Source organism: Rhizoctonia solani, chromosome 4 (genome assembly GCF_016906535.1).
Source record: "Rhizoctonia solani chromosome 4, complete sequence".
Taxonomy (NCBI): Eukaryota; Fungi; Basidiomycota; class Agaricomycetes; order Cantharellales; family Ceratobasidiaceae; genus Rhizoctonia; species Rhizoctonia solani.
The window spans coordinates 3105833-3121075 of NC_057373.1; the positions used below are offsets into that span (position 1 = coordinate 3105833).

A 15243-nucleotide genomic window follows, 5' to 3' on the forward strand; every position below is an offset into this window, starting at 1 on the left:
GTTGTTCATCACCCACGCTCACAAGCCACTTAGGCACCGCCCCACTTTTTGGACTGTTTCCTGCTCGCGGTCCATCCCTCTGCACGTATGTCACAACCAATCGAACTTGCAGCTCTATCTGACTCCTCACCCAGATCCTAAACCACCGTCGTTCCCTCCTATCTCTCCGGGTCTCATCGAGCTTGTGCTATCGATCCACTATCTGTTGTTCCTTTTGCTCATATACATAGTCTGTCCTTACTCCCGCCGGTACCGCCTGAAGTCCAAGCAAAAAGCAAGCCCACCCATAGTTGTAGCTGGTCCACACTTGGTTTTTTTTTCGCCCGTACCCAGGTTATTTCTATCAATATTATTTTCGTTTCTTTTCTCTTGTTTTCTGGTCTCTCCGTCTCCCACTGTTTAGTATCCAATCTTATCCAATGTATCACTGGACATTTTCGCGAGTGTGTTTGAGCCAAGTGTTTCGTATCGTTGCTGGGAAGGAAAAGAATAGACTCCTGTGGCAAACAACCTTCTATGTTCAACCGGTAGAATAAGGAAACTTGACCCGAACTATGAGTGCTTAGTCATCCGTGAGTCCATGTGATTGTTCTCGGCAGCTCCACCTGGGCCTCCGCCCTGACGAGCCTTTTTGACAAGTGACGCATTGGGCTCGACCTCCGCCTCGTCATTGAACTTTGAGTTGGTCATCCTCTGTGAGTTGGTGCTAGTGGTGTGTTCAGAGTGGGTTGATGTGGAGCCAATTGCTCAACTCGTATTTAATCAGGTAAGCATCCTTATCTCACTACAACCACAACCTCGACCCCGATTCCAACTTGGTCATTTACCCACGACCCAAGTCTTTACCATGGCAGCGATTGCAAGAGTATACCAGGACAGCTTCACAAAACGGTACGCTTGTTTTGACTAAAAGACTAGCTTGAATCGTGCGTTTATGCGTTATCAGCCCAAGCGCGACTCTGGCAGTGACCAACGGTGCATTAAATGCATTTGCGGATGTCGTTGCCCAGACTGCTCAAATATTCGTAAGGCCTCCCTATCAATCACCGCACTACATACACCCTTAGTCTCACACCACCGGGGGGGGGGGTTCCAGTTGACCACACCCGATAAGGCGCCGCACAAGCCTGAGTTCGAGCCCCCGCCACCTCGCTACGACCCTGCTAGGACACTCAGGTTCTTCGCGTTTGGAACTGCCATGGGTAAGTCCCTGCCTGCTTTCTGATAAGGAGCTCTGGGTTGATTGATGAGGGTATAGGTCCCATAATTGGGCGATGGAACGTCTTTCTTGAAAACCGTTTCCCTCTCCGTTCGATTGGTGGAAAAGTCAGCATGGCGGCGTTGGGCAAGCGGGTCGCCGCGGATCAAATCGTCATGTACGTGTCCCTTCCTATATCCTGGCATACTCATCCTAACTAACCTTTTTCTTTACTAGGGCACCTATAGGTGTACGTTGCCCCGTCCACTCTAGTATATAAACCTCTCACTAACACCAAACAGTTGACGGTATTCGTCGGTATGATGGGCTGGATGGAAGGCCGCAACCTGGAAGGAATCAAACAAAAATATTCGGACATGTATGCTCCCGCGTTGGCGGCCAACTACAAAGTCTGGCCCGCCGCCCAGGTACGTATATGGTTATTCCCTTGTATGGGATACATCTCTTACCCTTCTGCTCCGTTTTGTTCTTAGCTGGTAAACTTCCGGTACATGCCGCTTCCGTGAGTATCGGATTACGTGCTAGGGTTGGGACATCATACTAAACCGGGATTTTTGAACAGGTATCGAGTACCATTCCAGGCTACGTGCGGTGTCTTTTGGACATTGTATCTAGTGAGTGTTCCTCATACAGACGTTGGGTATTGTAGCTGATTGCGGGCTGTTCATCCAGTCGTTGCTCAACGCAAGAGAGAAGAAGGTCGATGGACCTGTTTAACTTCTGGACGTTGCCACACTAGCCACAGTCTACCATCCTATTTCGGTTATGAACAACGAATGAATTATTCATGCAACATTTCAAGCTTTCTCGTACACCCGAACTGTATCTATATCCTTCACGTTGTGTTTCCTTCAAGATGCGTTGTCGTACTATTAATATATCCAGCTTTGGTCTGGCATGGTTATCGTAGTCGAGATTGTGGAATGATTTGGAGAGTGATGGACCACCGAAAATATCGGACACTGGGCCTGGAGGAGACTTATACATCTTTACGGCAGCTCTTCAATTCTCATAGCGAATCCGAGGGATCTCGTCGTCTTCCAATCAACAATATTAGTCGTGCTAAGCTACAAAGTACGGATAAATCGATTAGAGTTTATCAGAGATAACATAATCCTGCGAAAGGTGAGCTATCTGGAGCAGCACTGCACAGATCGTCCTGTCACTTCTATGCCCCAAATATCGTCTGCTTGTTTTATATATCAGCTCTAGACCCATTGCGCTCGGCAAGGTGGCACTTAGGAACCTTAAGCGGGTTAGTTGGCACGGAAGTAGTACTGAGCAGGAAGGTTAGATACCGATGACGGCTATATACCTTATACATAATATACTCTCCCTAATAGATCAGACGGGCTGCGAGGCGATCTATAGAAGCTCGTAATTAGGTTACAAACACTAGGCTACATAATAAAGTAGCTCGTATGTTGGTTCATGAGACCATCGACGAGATATATGTTTCCCTATTCCTCAATTAAAACCAATTGCACCCGCTTCATGCCATACTCACAGGTGCAGCACCCTTGCCTCCTTCCACCAAACATTGAATTATCTAGCTTTCCCAAGCATCCAAGTCGTACTTGGTACCTCCCAAACTTTCTCGTCTAATTACACGTCCAAGTTTAGGCTCGACATACTCTTTTAGAGCCGCAAATTCAATCTGAGCGTTACTCGTAGATCTCTGGAGATGTACCCCGCAAGCGCGCGGATACTTCTTTTCTCCATCGATCGGGCCCGGGGGGGAGATGAACTGGATTTGTATGTGCCTACGTCACGAGAGGTTTTCGGACCGAAGCTCTTAGAGATAAAGTAGGTTCACTCTCCAGGGGTACCTTTGAAATAACACCAAACGCATACATTCGGGTGGGTGCATACACACTGCTGTGCCTATTTTGCAATCTACATCATCTCGCCTCTTTTCTAATCGCTATTTCGCATATGGTCGGTTATTTTCGGCTCGTCGGTTCGGAACGAAGGTTTGACTTTTTTTTTTCTTTCTCTCGCGTGCGTGCGCGCTCATTCTCTCTAAATCTTCCCGCTGCTTCCCCAGAACCCTTTGTGAAGTTTCCAAGACTCGCTTCATCCTTGTATACGGTTCCAGCTTGGAATGTCGATGAAATATGTTATAGATCAGTAATTGGTACTATGACGACAAATCAAGGGGTTAAAAAAATCCCGCTGACGATTCCATGCGTGCGAGGCGTGCGTCTTACGAAGCGAAATGACCGATAGGGGTGAGAGCATTATTGTACACGTTGTCGATAAGATCTAATAGGGACACCTATTTTCGATAGAGAAGTGCGATGATCCCTGTGATGAAGGTATACTCGTGTTAACGTGAAGAAAAAGGAAGTACTATTGTTGAGTATCTTTCCAAACGGGCCCGCCGACAAAGGGTGGCTGTGGCACTCGCGGCTGAACATGAGGCATGGCACGTGCCGAATTATGTAACAAGACGGGAGCAGGGTGTTGATATCGCCCATGCCCAACGACAACGACGAGTGACGACCCGGTTTGTTTCCATCTATACGACCCCAGGGGCCGATCATATACAACGGCAAGTGACGGATGTATGGAGCTTTATTGTGAATTTTTAGCTTATTTATTTGATGATAGACTTGACGATTTACTATTGGAGGGGAGAACATTTGCGACCCTGTTTGCCAGCTGCTCTCCGCGTGTCTGTCGAATTAAACGAGAGAACTCCAGGAGGAAAGAGAAATGCCAGCTGTGACTGCCTCTACCTCTACATCCACCATGCAATCGTCTCCGCGAAACAAGAAGCTCGCGGGACCGCCGCCGGTGAGCGGAATCGCCCAAGCTCAAAACAAGCGCCCGTCTTTGCGATACTCGCTCAATCACCTAGGAAAAGCGCTGGCAGATGCGGTGGGAAAGGAAAGCAAATCGTCTGTGCACGTTCGGAGTGCGTCTGCCATTCCATCTTCACTGGTGGACCGATCGGGAAGTAGTACACCATCGACAAGACCATCGAGTGGGCTTGCTCGTCGACCGAGTATTGCGGGAGCGTTTGAGAGACCGTCGTTAGATGCTGCTAAACCTCCCCAGGTTCGTACTCGTACGATGTCTGCTGTCGGACGGGGCTTACCCTCCCAGTTAAAGTCTACAATTTCGCCCAAACGGGCATCGCCTCCCAAGCCGAGTCAACCTCCGCCCACGACCGCCCCTACTGCACAACCACTCACTCGCCGTCGATCCTTTATGATCAAGGGCTCTCTCACTGCCCCATCGACTACGGCACTTCCGGCAACTGCCAATCCTTCTGGTGCAACCCCCGTCGCCGTCGGAACAACCAAACTCACGATTCGACCGAAGATGTCAGCCCCTCCCCGTGTTACGACCGAAGACGAACGGCCCATCGAGGTCAAGGAGCGACGCACGGATAGTCCCCGGGGTCCGCCTGTTGCTACTATCAACCGAACGAGAGAACGAGTCGATTCGCGTGCTTCGCCCGTTCGCCTTCCGCTTCCGACTGCCAAAGGCCGAGCCTCGCCTACTCGCAATGACCAGACCCCCACAGCGCCTCCCAAGGACGATCGAGCTCAACGTAGGGAGCGTCGTGAAAAGGAAAAACAGGCTTCCGAAGAAAAGAAAGAAGCCATCGAGCGAGAGAAAAAGGCTGCACTGGAACGGGAGCGGGCCAAGGTCGCTGAAGCCAAAAAGGAGCCGTCGGGACACCGGACTTCTGGATCTACCGCTACTCTCACATCAACCTCGAGCATCTTTACTTCCGCCAGCCGTAGCAGTACCGGAGAATCACATACTTCTGGAGGCGCATCTACCAAACTTCCTAAATCCAACACTGCCGTCTTTCCTCGTGCTGCCCAAACCGTTGTTTTAACTCCCCGGACGATGACGACGAAGAGGACGAGCATAGCAACTCACAGACACCCATGACCCGGAGCCGAACTGCCACTGGAAGTACCCACCTTGGAGAAGTATCCTCCCCGGCGATCAGTCGCACTCTTCTTGCATCCCTCTCGGCCCAGACCGAATCTCCCATCATGGCGCCCCTCGATCAGCGCCTACGCCGCGCAGGGTCGTTTACATCGCTCAACTCGAGTCTGCCCAGTTCTACTCTTCCCAGCCCTGTACATCCTGGCACAGTCACCTTCCCTCCGCCCGCCCCTGGGCTCAAGGGCAGAGGAAACGTAAGCGACGATGACTGGCAAGAAGAGGGGGATGTATCTGCTTTACTCGAGACGGTTATTTCTCCCCTCAAGGGCCATGCAACTCCCGCCATGCCCCGGTACACCACCTCCAAGTCCAAGTCTTCATCGAGGCCTCAGCCTCCCGAAACGCCCTCCAGGACCACGGGACTGCCAGGCCGAGATGCACTGTCCTACGTCTCGCCAGCTCCACCGGTCGCCCCATCGGTCCAACGCACCAAGGCCGAAAAAGTGGGCAGAGAACGTCCAAACGGCGGAACACACCGTGGCCCGCGCGAGTCGATCCTTTCGTACGACGCACTCGTCGAGCGATCTCGGCTCGAAGAAGGGGACCTGGAAGATATGCTTCGCGCCCCTCCCCCCGCCGTCGGCCTCATCAGCCCCGACATGCGTCCTGCCCGGAACTTGCCTCGTCTGACAACGGCCGGTCCCAGGCGCATGAATTTGGCATTGGGCGGGATGAGCGATAGCGAAGCCGAGATTGAGGAAGAGGCCGAGGAGCAGACCGTGCACGTCCCTGCCGGTGGGCAATCCATTTCCCAAGTCTTGTTCCCCCTCCCTGGTCCTTCGAGTTCGTCTTCTCCTATCCGAGAACGCAAGAACAGTAAACTGGCTGAAAAGGAGAGGCTCTGGATGGCCAAAGAAGAAGCATGGAGCCGCGAACGGGCTGAATGGGAGACGGAGCGCGCACGATGGGAAACTGAGAGGGCAGAGTGGGAAGCTCAGCAAGCACATTGGAGCTCCCAGCGTACGCAGTGGAATACTCAGCAGTCCGCATGGTCCGGCCAGCAAACGCGATGGGAGACCGAACGTGCTGGGTGGGCCGCGCGGGAACTCGAGTTCAAGTCGGCCGTTTTGGCACGAGACCAAGATATCGAGGCGCTCGAACAAGAGACGAGTGCACATGTTGCTGAGATAAACCAACGTTCAGAGGAGCACCGTCTGGAGATTGAAGCTTTACTTAAACGTGTTGAAGGATTCGCTCAACAGTCGCAAGAGCTTAAATTGGCCAAGGAGCGAGAAGCCAAATTCGATGTCCAGTTGAGGTGTACCGGTGCTTTGAACGCGTGGACCGGGGTGTGTGCGAGCTTGCGTGCCGATGCGGCGTCGTGTGCGGCCGATCGCGCGGCCTTGAGGGTGATCTTGTCAGGATTGGAAACGATGATTAGGACGTGATGTAAATGAATGTGAGTGCCCTACCCTATCCTTGTATCTGAGCCCTGGCTGATTTATAAAAATGGATCCAGAATTACTCCGCATGCTAAAAGAAAACAAATCAAGCAAGGCACAGACTCTTTCTCCCATATTTAACATACCCGATCGTATTTAGCCGCGTGCGCGGGACGCATACACTATTGAACCTACGTCCTCACCGCATGCCCCTTGTCTCCTTCCTGTCTTTACGCCCCCACTACCACCACCACAGCTTACGAATACTGTCTTTTCTACGCATCATGGGTCTTGCTCTCACTGTTCTTATTGTCTTGATTTGTTTGACTTGTTTATTTTGTTTTTGTTTTGATTCTTGCTTTGTCTTTGGTATGGATTATGCATCTAGGCTTTTTGTTTTATATTTGAGCGAGTTTGAGCAAGGACGGGTGAGGGCAAGTGTGAGGGTGTGGTGGCTAGGTCCGGTCGGAGTTTGACTTGGCCGGATCGGTCCGATGCGGGATAGAAGAATGTATCCGATGCAGAGTTTGGATAGCTGTATGCGCTTGTTTACAGCAAGCTGCGCGGTGAGAGACTCTACGATTTGGTTGAACTGTGCATATCAAGAACGGATGTTGTTCAAGTTTTATCGAGTTTAAAAGCAACCATCGATATCCGAATTTTGGTATGGGGACTTGTAGCATATGCACGCGCCAAGGTTTCCATGTGTGGCTATGGCTAGAACTCTGAAAGTATATGTGTATTATTTCTGCGCCCTCCACAGCTGCTAGTGGAAGGTGAGTGCTCCTCGGTATGGAAGGTACCCGGCTTGCGAATTGAACGCATCGATTCCAAGACTATTACATTGCTAGGCACTAACACTATGGTATGTCCTTTGTACTCACTCGCATATATACGTTCTTGGATATTCACGTTGAGGACTTTGGGATGTTCAGGGAATAAGAAAGGGTACGGGGCAGATTGATTGTAATATAGTGTGTACACTATAGCATGTTTCTAACCAAATTCATCCTCGTCAATACTACTGGGGTACGGAATAAATGATTCAATTTCACCCGACTAGAGTCCTCGGAGTCTTACTCGGCCTCGGGTAGGGGACTGGCGATAAGCAGGCTGGGGTAGGGTAAAATAGTAATACAACCGATATCTGGTGCCGGCAGGATGGGCGGGGGGGGGGGGGGCAGGAGGTCTAGAGGCGGTGCGCCAAACCAGGGTGCTACTAGTGCCGCACCATCAAGCGAGCTTGGGTAGGCAGCCAAACCTGATCGTGTGTGTGTATATGCCGAACAATATATGGTAATCAGGCCCGAGTGCGAAAGTGGCATGGCTTGCAATATAGTGCGAGCCCTAACTGCTCGTGAGGCTAATTGGTTGCCCTTCCGTTCTTCGGTGAGTCCCACTCACACCGTTTTGTATAGAGGGAGAAGGCAAAGCGCGCAAGTGCCGTTGGGATATGTTATAAACAACACCAGAATACATTACATGGATGGACAGCGGCGACAAGCGGATAATTTAACCAACCTGACCCAGTATAACTTCGCAGACTTTGTGAACTCTGTAGCAAAACTCCGCGTACCAGAAACCCAAGTGCATACGATCGGTTACTTGTCTTTTCTATGATCCGGCTATGTATCGGGGTAGATCTGATCCCAGTCTATACATCGAATGAGAGCCCTGGACTAGAATGATTGCCTCATTCAATTCTTGGCTAAGTATATCGATAAGAGCCTAGTATCTACATAAGCTCGGCTACTGAATACCCGAGGCCGAGCATAACCGTCCCGAGCTATGTCACCAGTACTGGCTTGTGAACATTCCCGAGTCCTAGCTATTCTGACAGTTACCTACTTAAAGCTAGATACTGTAAATCAAGCTTGATAACAACAGAACCCGAGGTTTATCGTAACATTATTGCTTAGACTTGAGCCTGAAATTTGGTATACTCTTCGCTTGTGCACGCTCTGCTTGGAATATCGCTCTTGCCATAGAAATGTCGACCACTCCGCTTGAGCTATCAGGAACTGGCACCCCTTCAGGATCTCAGGTTGAACGCTCTTTCACTCCGATACCTGGATCTAACGTCTACATCTCGCATCCGCCTGCTGGTAACAACAAAGGTGCAGATGGAGGGAGGAAAGATCCTAGGTCGGTGTCATTTAAACACCAAACTACTCCCGAAACTGATCTAGCCTAACGTATTACTAGAGTGGTGCTGATCTTTGGATGGAGTAAGTAATTGGACGCGCCAAAGTCAAATGTTTCATCAATAATTGGAATCTCTAGTGGGGGCTCAGCTTCTGCACCTATACAAATACACAGAACAATACAATAAGCTGTACCCTTCTGCGACGTTGATAATTGTTCGGGCAAAACCAAACTATTTCTGGAGCAACGAAACCACTAGGGTGCGAATACAATAGGATCCGTTCACTTTCACCTACTGATATCCACGTGTACAGAAAGCTGCGGTTTTTCCCGTCGTCAAACTTTTACGAGATGCAGGTATCCATGAAAACACGGTGGCGAGGAGCTCTGGTCTACTTGTACATACTTTCTCCAACGGTAAGCAGCTTACACTTTATCTAAGTGTTTGAGCCTAGTAAGCATTTTTCTACTTACTAGGCGGCGCTCTCAATGAGACTACTCTGGGTCGTGCGATCACGGATACCTACCCACCCACCAATACTCCTGCAATTCCCGCTCAAGCTCTCATTTATGACTCACTTCCTGGGGTTCTCAATATGCGCGTCACACTCCTTGCGTTTACAGCTGCCATTCGTTCTCCGGCCTTCCGCACTATTGCCAAATTCGTTTTGGGGATATTATATGCTCTGGGAGCGACATGGGGATACTTTGAGAGCATTATGTTTGGTCAAAAGGAAGATCTCGTCGCCAAGTTGAAGAGGGAGCTTAATGAAGCGAAGCTTTTGCCCCAGCTTATACCCAGGACGTATGTGTATTCGGATGCTGACGAGTTGATTCCCGCCGAAAGTGTCGAGAGACACGCAGCGAAAGCAAAGGAGTTGGTTGGCGGTGACTCAGGTTTCATAAAACTGGTCAAGTTTCAAGGAAGTCCCCATGTTGCACATGCAAGGAAAGATCCAAAGAGATACTGGGATACAGTTGTGCAGACTTGGGAAGCATCCACTTCCTAAGTAATATAGCATTTTGGTCTTGTACGTTTCCGGTTTGGGGGCCTGACAATTAACAAAGCGGTGCTAGGACACAAAACGGCATAGATTATATTAAGCATAAGTGCATATAGACACATCCATGTTGGTTACGCATCCCACATCCGGAACTCGTGGTCCGGTCCCAGTTCTATTAGCATCGCGCCGGTACCATGATGATGCTTTGTCAAATGCTTGTTCCCTTGATCTCTCGTCGTAAACTGAAGATTACAAGTAGAAGTAGGGCACCGGAACCCTGTAATTGTTGGTTGTAAGTACCGGTATACGCTCCATACATCATGTCTTACATTTAACCTTGTTGTGCGCCATTATATGCCGCTATAGTATTGTGCGTAAATGCAAGAACTGTTGCTTGATAGGGGCGCACTACCATGCACTCACGATTAGATTGGTGGGTTTGACTGCCCATTCTTTGCCCGAGGCAGGATTAGCTCTGAGACAGAGTGAGCAACGGACTCTGGGAACAGGGCAGAATCTGCGAAGTTCGTCTGTGTATTGAAAAACAAAAGAAATAATACGGCCCCTAGTATTGAGGCCTGGTGGTACTTCCATTACTGGCACTAGCGTTGATAAGTTATATGTGATTTGGACGTCAATGAGGTTTTGGTTCGCCCCGAGTTCGCCGTCGAGGTTTAGTTCTGAGGGATTGTTAAGTGAAGCCTCAGATATTCCAGGTTGGTTACTCATGCCCTGGGGGATCAAAGTGGGCCATAAAGAAGAGTCTGTCAAAGCCGGTTCAATAGAGAGTAAGCTCATGGGTTGGATATTGGAGCTCCATAAATCGGAAAATTCCATGAGAACTTGTAGAAAGCAGATATGGGGGTACAACTTGCACGGGCTTGGATGGCCAACCCAATATATCTCTTATTAAGAGACCAGATGAGCTACCGAACCAGACATCGAATGAGCTGAAGCATACATAAATGTACAATGAACGAACCTTGATGCTTAAGAAAGACCATCGGATATTTGTTTATGGTAATGGTGATAATTCATGAAACCACCGAAAGTTTATAGTTAAGCATGCCAAATCTACAATTGATGAATCCTGCGAATACTGGCCAACGTAATGAGATGACCTGGTAAACATGATTTCAGGACATTGTACATTGTACATTATAGGCGGTAGTGATGGAGTTGCTCATTCTTGCTGGTCTAATTAGACATTCATCGTGTAACTCGGGTATATCGAATATGCGTACGATTATCCGAGATTGACCTAGCAAAGTTAACTAATGACCTCCCTTGCAGCCCTGTTCATCTAGCTGATCATTTAGGAAATGTACCGCTTTATGTTTATGATGGCTAAAACTATTATATGGTTTCAACTCTCAATCTATCGAGTTAATTGATGCGTGGTGTCAATATTAGCCACGGTAAACCCCCAAAGTACGGAAAATCGGCACCGATATACCGTGACCGGTCTCCCGAGCCTTGTACCCAGAAAATCAAAATCAAAATCTACACTGGACAACACACGGGGGTGAGCCAGGGATGAGGATTCATGGAAATCATGGTTCGGTTGTGCTAAACTCCGCATATAAGTTATAGCTTATTATGTACGGTAGATCCGCACTTTCGGAGTTCGCCGTGAGCGCTTTCCATGAATAATTATGAAATCGCGAAAAAAAAAACTATGGTACAGTAAAGCGGAATCGAAAATCATGATTGATTTAATAGCCCAATGTCTTTCTGATACTAGGAACGAATAGGTCCGTTGACTTCCCTTTCGTTACCATCCAATCACCCATGACCATGTTACTCACGAACGGCGCAAATCCACGCCCGCCCTTGAGGCCAAGTGTTACCATGATCAACTCGGGTTTACCCTTGTATTCAGAAAGTTTGCCACCACTGATGGCGGCCAAAATATTCTTAACCAGGACGGGAGCATGTCCGGTAGCAGCTTTCAGATACATCTGGAAATTTAAGCACGAATAAGCATAGCAACGGAGGGGATGGATGGATGATAAACCTTTTGTTCAGGCCACTCAATTATATCACCTAGTGCCCAGATGTTATGTGTGCCAGATGCGAATTTGACGCGAAGATCAGGGGTGACATGAACTGTCCCCCTAGCGGTAAGCGCGCTAGGATCCAGCGAGCGGAGGCATGATGCTGAATCGGTATATCAATCCAGGATCCAAGTTAGAGAGATAAAGCAAACTCACTATTAGGCTGGCCACCAGTGGCATTGATCTACGAGTTACTTGTATTGATTCCTCTCCAAATCTGTGTAAAGTCTCAAATCACTCACTACAAGGTCTGCCTGGATCTGCTTTCCACTTTCCGTAGTCACGATTCCATCTTGAGGGATGGCTTCGGGTGAGATCTTGTCTCCGAGAATTACGTTTACGCCCATCTTTGTGAGTCCGTTGTATAACGACTTGCGAAATTTCGGTGGATATGTTGCATTTATGATCATTAGTGCTCCATGAACAATCGTTACCCTCTTGTCCGGCATGAAATATCGCAGCTCGCCAGCATATTCTATGAACAGCGTATTAGTGCATTCAAGTTTATTGGTTGAAACACACATACCAACTCCCACAGCCCCTCCACCAACTATCACTATATTCTGCGCGGCTTCTAGCTTGGTCCGAAACGCTCGTAGGTACTCGATCGCATCAACGCGAGCAGGCGGGAGAGCCAGCGAGCCATTCCAAATACTTCCGGTGGCAAGAATCAGGTGCTCAAACGGTATAGACCCACCATCGGTAACTACTGCAGCCGAAGTTATCTCCCTCACGTTAGAATGGACAATGTTGACCAGGGGCCCGAAAGCCCTATCGTAGGGAATAAGTCCTCTTTCGTCAAAAGATCCCTCATTAGTGACTGATGCCCGCTACATAGATTGAGTGTCAGTGTGATCGAGGCTATGATAGGAAAGAAGTTGTGCGTACTATCAACGAGGGCCAGTGGGCATAATAATCTCGCTGTTCAATCACAACTATAGATTTCCATGTATTTTCAGGACTTTCAGAGTTGTATAGAAATGTTAGAAACATACCTAGTAAGTGCGTTTCTCGATTCAATCGTTTCTGAAGCGCCTGGATCAATGGTACGCCCCCTCCACCACTATAGACGCCCCCCAGTCAAAACCAGCCTATAACGGAATAAATAACAGCATGGTCAGGTACTCACGCGCCAATAACAACAATATTCTTCATAACTGGATAGCTGGTCGTAATGTGTCTTGAGATTAAATCGGTATTACGTTGATACAAGGGAGTTGGCCAAGCCGGTGGCAACTACAGGAGTGGGGACGTAGATCAACCACGCCATGGCCTCGCAGCCCTTTATAGTCGGTACTCTATTACAGATCAGTACTCCAGGTTAGTCCAACCCGCGGTACCCGGGCATGTCAGGCAGGCTGTGGCAGTTTGTCAAATCGATTCAGGGGAGATTGCCCAAAGGAGAGTTTGTAATTGAACTATGCGCCAATAAGATTCACGATCGACTTCGACACTTGTGCATAAAGATGACGTTTTGTTAATTTTGTGTATAACTGGGCGATGTACTCTAAGCACGAAGAAGTCCATGATGAGGCACTGATATCTTCGGTGAATGATGTATTGTGTCTGGCTAACTCAACTATTCTCTGGGTTGTTTATACTCCCAGGCTGAGGACATTATAATCAACCAAAGGCGATTCCAAGAGCAACATATTCGACGGAAGATAAAGAAAACTTCTTTATACAATTATCTCCCTTCTGTGAATCTAAACTCCGTAGCGGTGATCGGGTTCAAAGGAAGCTTATGCAATCTCACAATAAGAATAGATTATTCACAAAGGGATTAAGAGAAGCCCCAGAGAGTAGCTTGTACCTTTCTGCGCCAAGCCCTACTATTACCGTGAGAAAGCCTACCTCAGACAAGAAATATACGCTTGATATACCGAAAACAAAACCGCACAGCATACACCCGTCGGTCTTGATTTCCCGTGTGCCAATACGTCACTTGATAATGCAACCAGAAGGGCGAGCTTTCAATCGCCAATCGGTGGTTCATGTCCAGATATGATATATTTAAACGTGTGTATGTATGTTTCAATCAAAACGTGTAATCTGTGGATTCCACCAAAGCTAGAGTAAAGGTCAGAGAGACGGACTAGGCATTGCCAGGCGGTGGTGCGCCTCGACCTGCTCCGCCCATAAAGTTTGATGCCCTAGGTAAAGGTAAATCATAGACAGAGCGAATCAAATAGCGACCAAAACTTACAATTCTCTCAACGAAGGATCCGCCATAATCTCAGCCATGCTTGGCATCCCACCACCACTCTGAGCTCGACTTGCCTATTTACAGCTCAAGTTAGACAACACAGGATTAGTGTAACTCGGTGGCACGCACCATGTTCCTAATAGCCGGATTCTGCATCAGTTGATCCATGCCTCCATTTGCCATCATCTGCTGAGCCATGGCCATGATTTGTGGATTATTGAGCATGCTAGCCAGGTCTGGCATTCCCCCTCCTCCGCCAGCTCCACCAGCACCGGCACCGGCACCGGCACCGGCGCCAGCCCCTGCGCCGCCACCCATGCCACCCATAAGGTTAGCCATCTGGCTCCAGTCGAATCCACCGCCTCCTGGAGGCGGAGAAGCAGCTGGAGGCGCACGAGTCGTAGCGGCAGCAGAAGAGCCTCCAAGTTTCGATTGAGCGTTGGATAACCCCTGCTTGAGATTCGCGTTATTAGGCTCGATCGCGAGGCCGCGTTCAAAGGCAGCTTTGGCAGCTTCGTAGTCGCCCAGAGAGAAATGCGCATGTCTATCCGTGCAGTCATATTCGGTGGCTGTCGCGGAGTGGTTACTAAAAAAGAAGTGGAAAACTCACCCGAGCCTCGAGTAAGCCTTGACGAACTTGGGGTCCACGGCAATGGCCATTTCGGCATCGTCTGCAGCTACGGCGTGATCGCCCATTGAACTCCACGCGGCCGCACGGTTGGAGTAGTAAACCGGGTTGTTGGGATCCAAGGCGATAGCCTCGGTGTACGCGTCGACAGCGCGGTTGTATTCTTTGCTGGCTATGAAGTTGTTGCCGTCCTGCTTGTGCTTTTCCGCTTTTGCTTTATCTGCAGCAGAGGGTCCGGATGGCGTTGATGCAGCAGGGGTCGAGGCAGATTTGGTATCCTTAATAGCATAGATTGGTGAACAGGACATTTGGGCATAGGGAGAGAGACTGACCTGAGCGCCGACCTTATCCTTCGTCTTGAGATATACTTCGAATAGGGACTGGAGAGTCGCAGGCTTGATGCTAAGCTTCTCCTTTTGCTCTGTATTGGAAGGATCGACGCCAAATGCTTCTCCTATGCATTGGACTGCATTGATACATGAGAGACATATTCTCCAAATTCTAGATCTAGATACATACTTGCAACCTCAATGCCCTCTTTGTCGTCGCTTTTGATAGACCCATCTGTAATAGAGCTATCTAGGAACTCAATGATGGAAAGTACCAATTTCTGTTTCTTATCGGCCATAC

The 15243-nt window shown here is 49.0% G+C and overlaps 4 protein-coding genes across 4 annotated transcripts; 3 read left to right on the plus strand and 1 right to left on the minus strand.

The window, feature by feature from the left end:
* Positions 1-847: 847 nt before the first annotated feature.
* Positions 848-1936, plus strand: RhiXN_01052 (integral membrane protein, Mpv17/pmp22 family protein; the record flags this gene model as incomplete). The annotated part of the gene is made up of 9 exons (XM_043320871.1): positions 848-891; positions 947-1025; positions 1097-1202; positions 1259-1376; positions 1436-1448; positions 1501-1626; positions 1693-1721; positions 1782-1833; positions 1892-1936. 9 exons carry the CDS (start codon positions 848-850, stop codon positions 1934-1936), a joined length of 612 nt encoding a protein of 203 aa, XP_043179883.1.
* A 2001-nt stretch (positions 1937-3937) lies between these two features.
* On the plus strand, positions 3938-6579 carry RhiXN_01053 (uncharacterized protein; the record flags this gene model as incomplete). Its single annotated transcript, XM_043320872.1, has 2 exons — positions 3938-5065; positions 5122-6579. 2 exons carry the CDS (start codon positions 3938-3940, stop codon positions 6577-6579), a joined length of 2586 nt encoding a protein of 861 aa, XP_043179884.1.
* A 1984-nt stretch (positions 6580-8563) lies between these two features.
* RhiXN_01054 (uncharacterized protein) lies at positions 8564-9728 on the plus strand (the record flags this gene model as incomplete). Its single annotated transcript, XM_043320873.1, has 5 exons — positions 8564-8718; positions 8779-8801; positions 8857-8978; positions 9033-9135; positions 9196-9728. 5 exons carry the CDS (start codon positions 8564-8566, stop codon positions 9726-9728), a joined length of 936 nt encoding a protein of 311 aa, XP_043179885.1.
* Positions 9729-9853: 125 nt separating this feature from the next.
* RhiXN_01055 (pyridine nucleotide-disulfide oxidoreductase) lies at positions 9854-15241 on the minus strand (the record flags this gene model as incomplete). The annotated part of the gene is made up of 16 exons (XM_043320874.1): positions 9854-9999; positions 10052-10082; positions 10146-10197; positions 11535-11683; positions 11740-11882; positions 11936-11963; positions 12022-12254; positions 12306-12609; positions 12668-12714; positions 12775-12842; positions 12909-12944; positions 13876-13932; positions 13986-14059; positions 14115-14529; positions 14596-15079; positions 15133-15241. The coding sequence occupies 16 exons, from the start codon at positions 15239-15241 to the stop codon at positions 9854-9856; spliced, it is 2376 nt and encodes a 791-aa protein (XP_043179886.1).
* Positions 15242-15243: the final 2 nt, after the last annotated feature.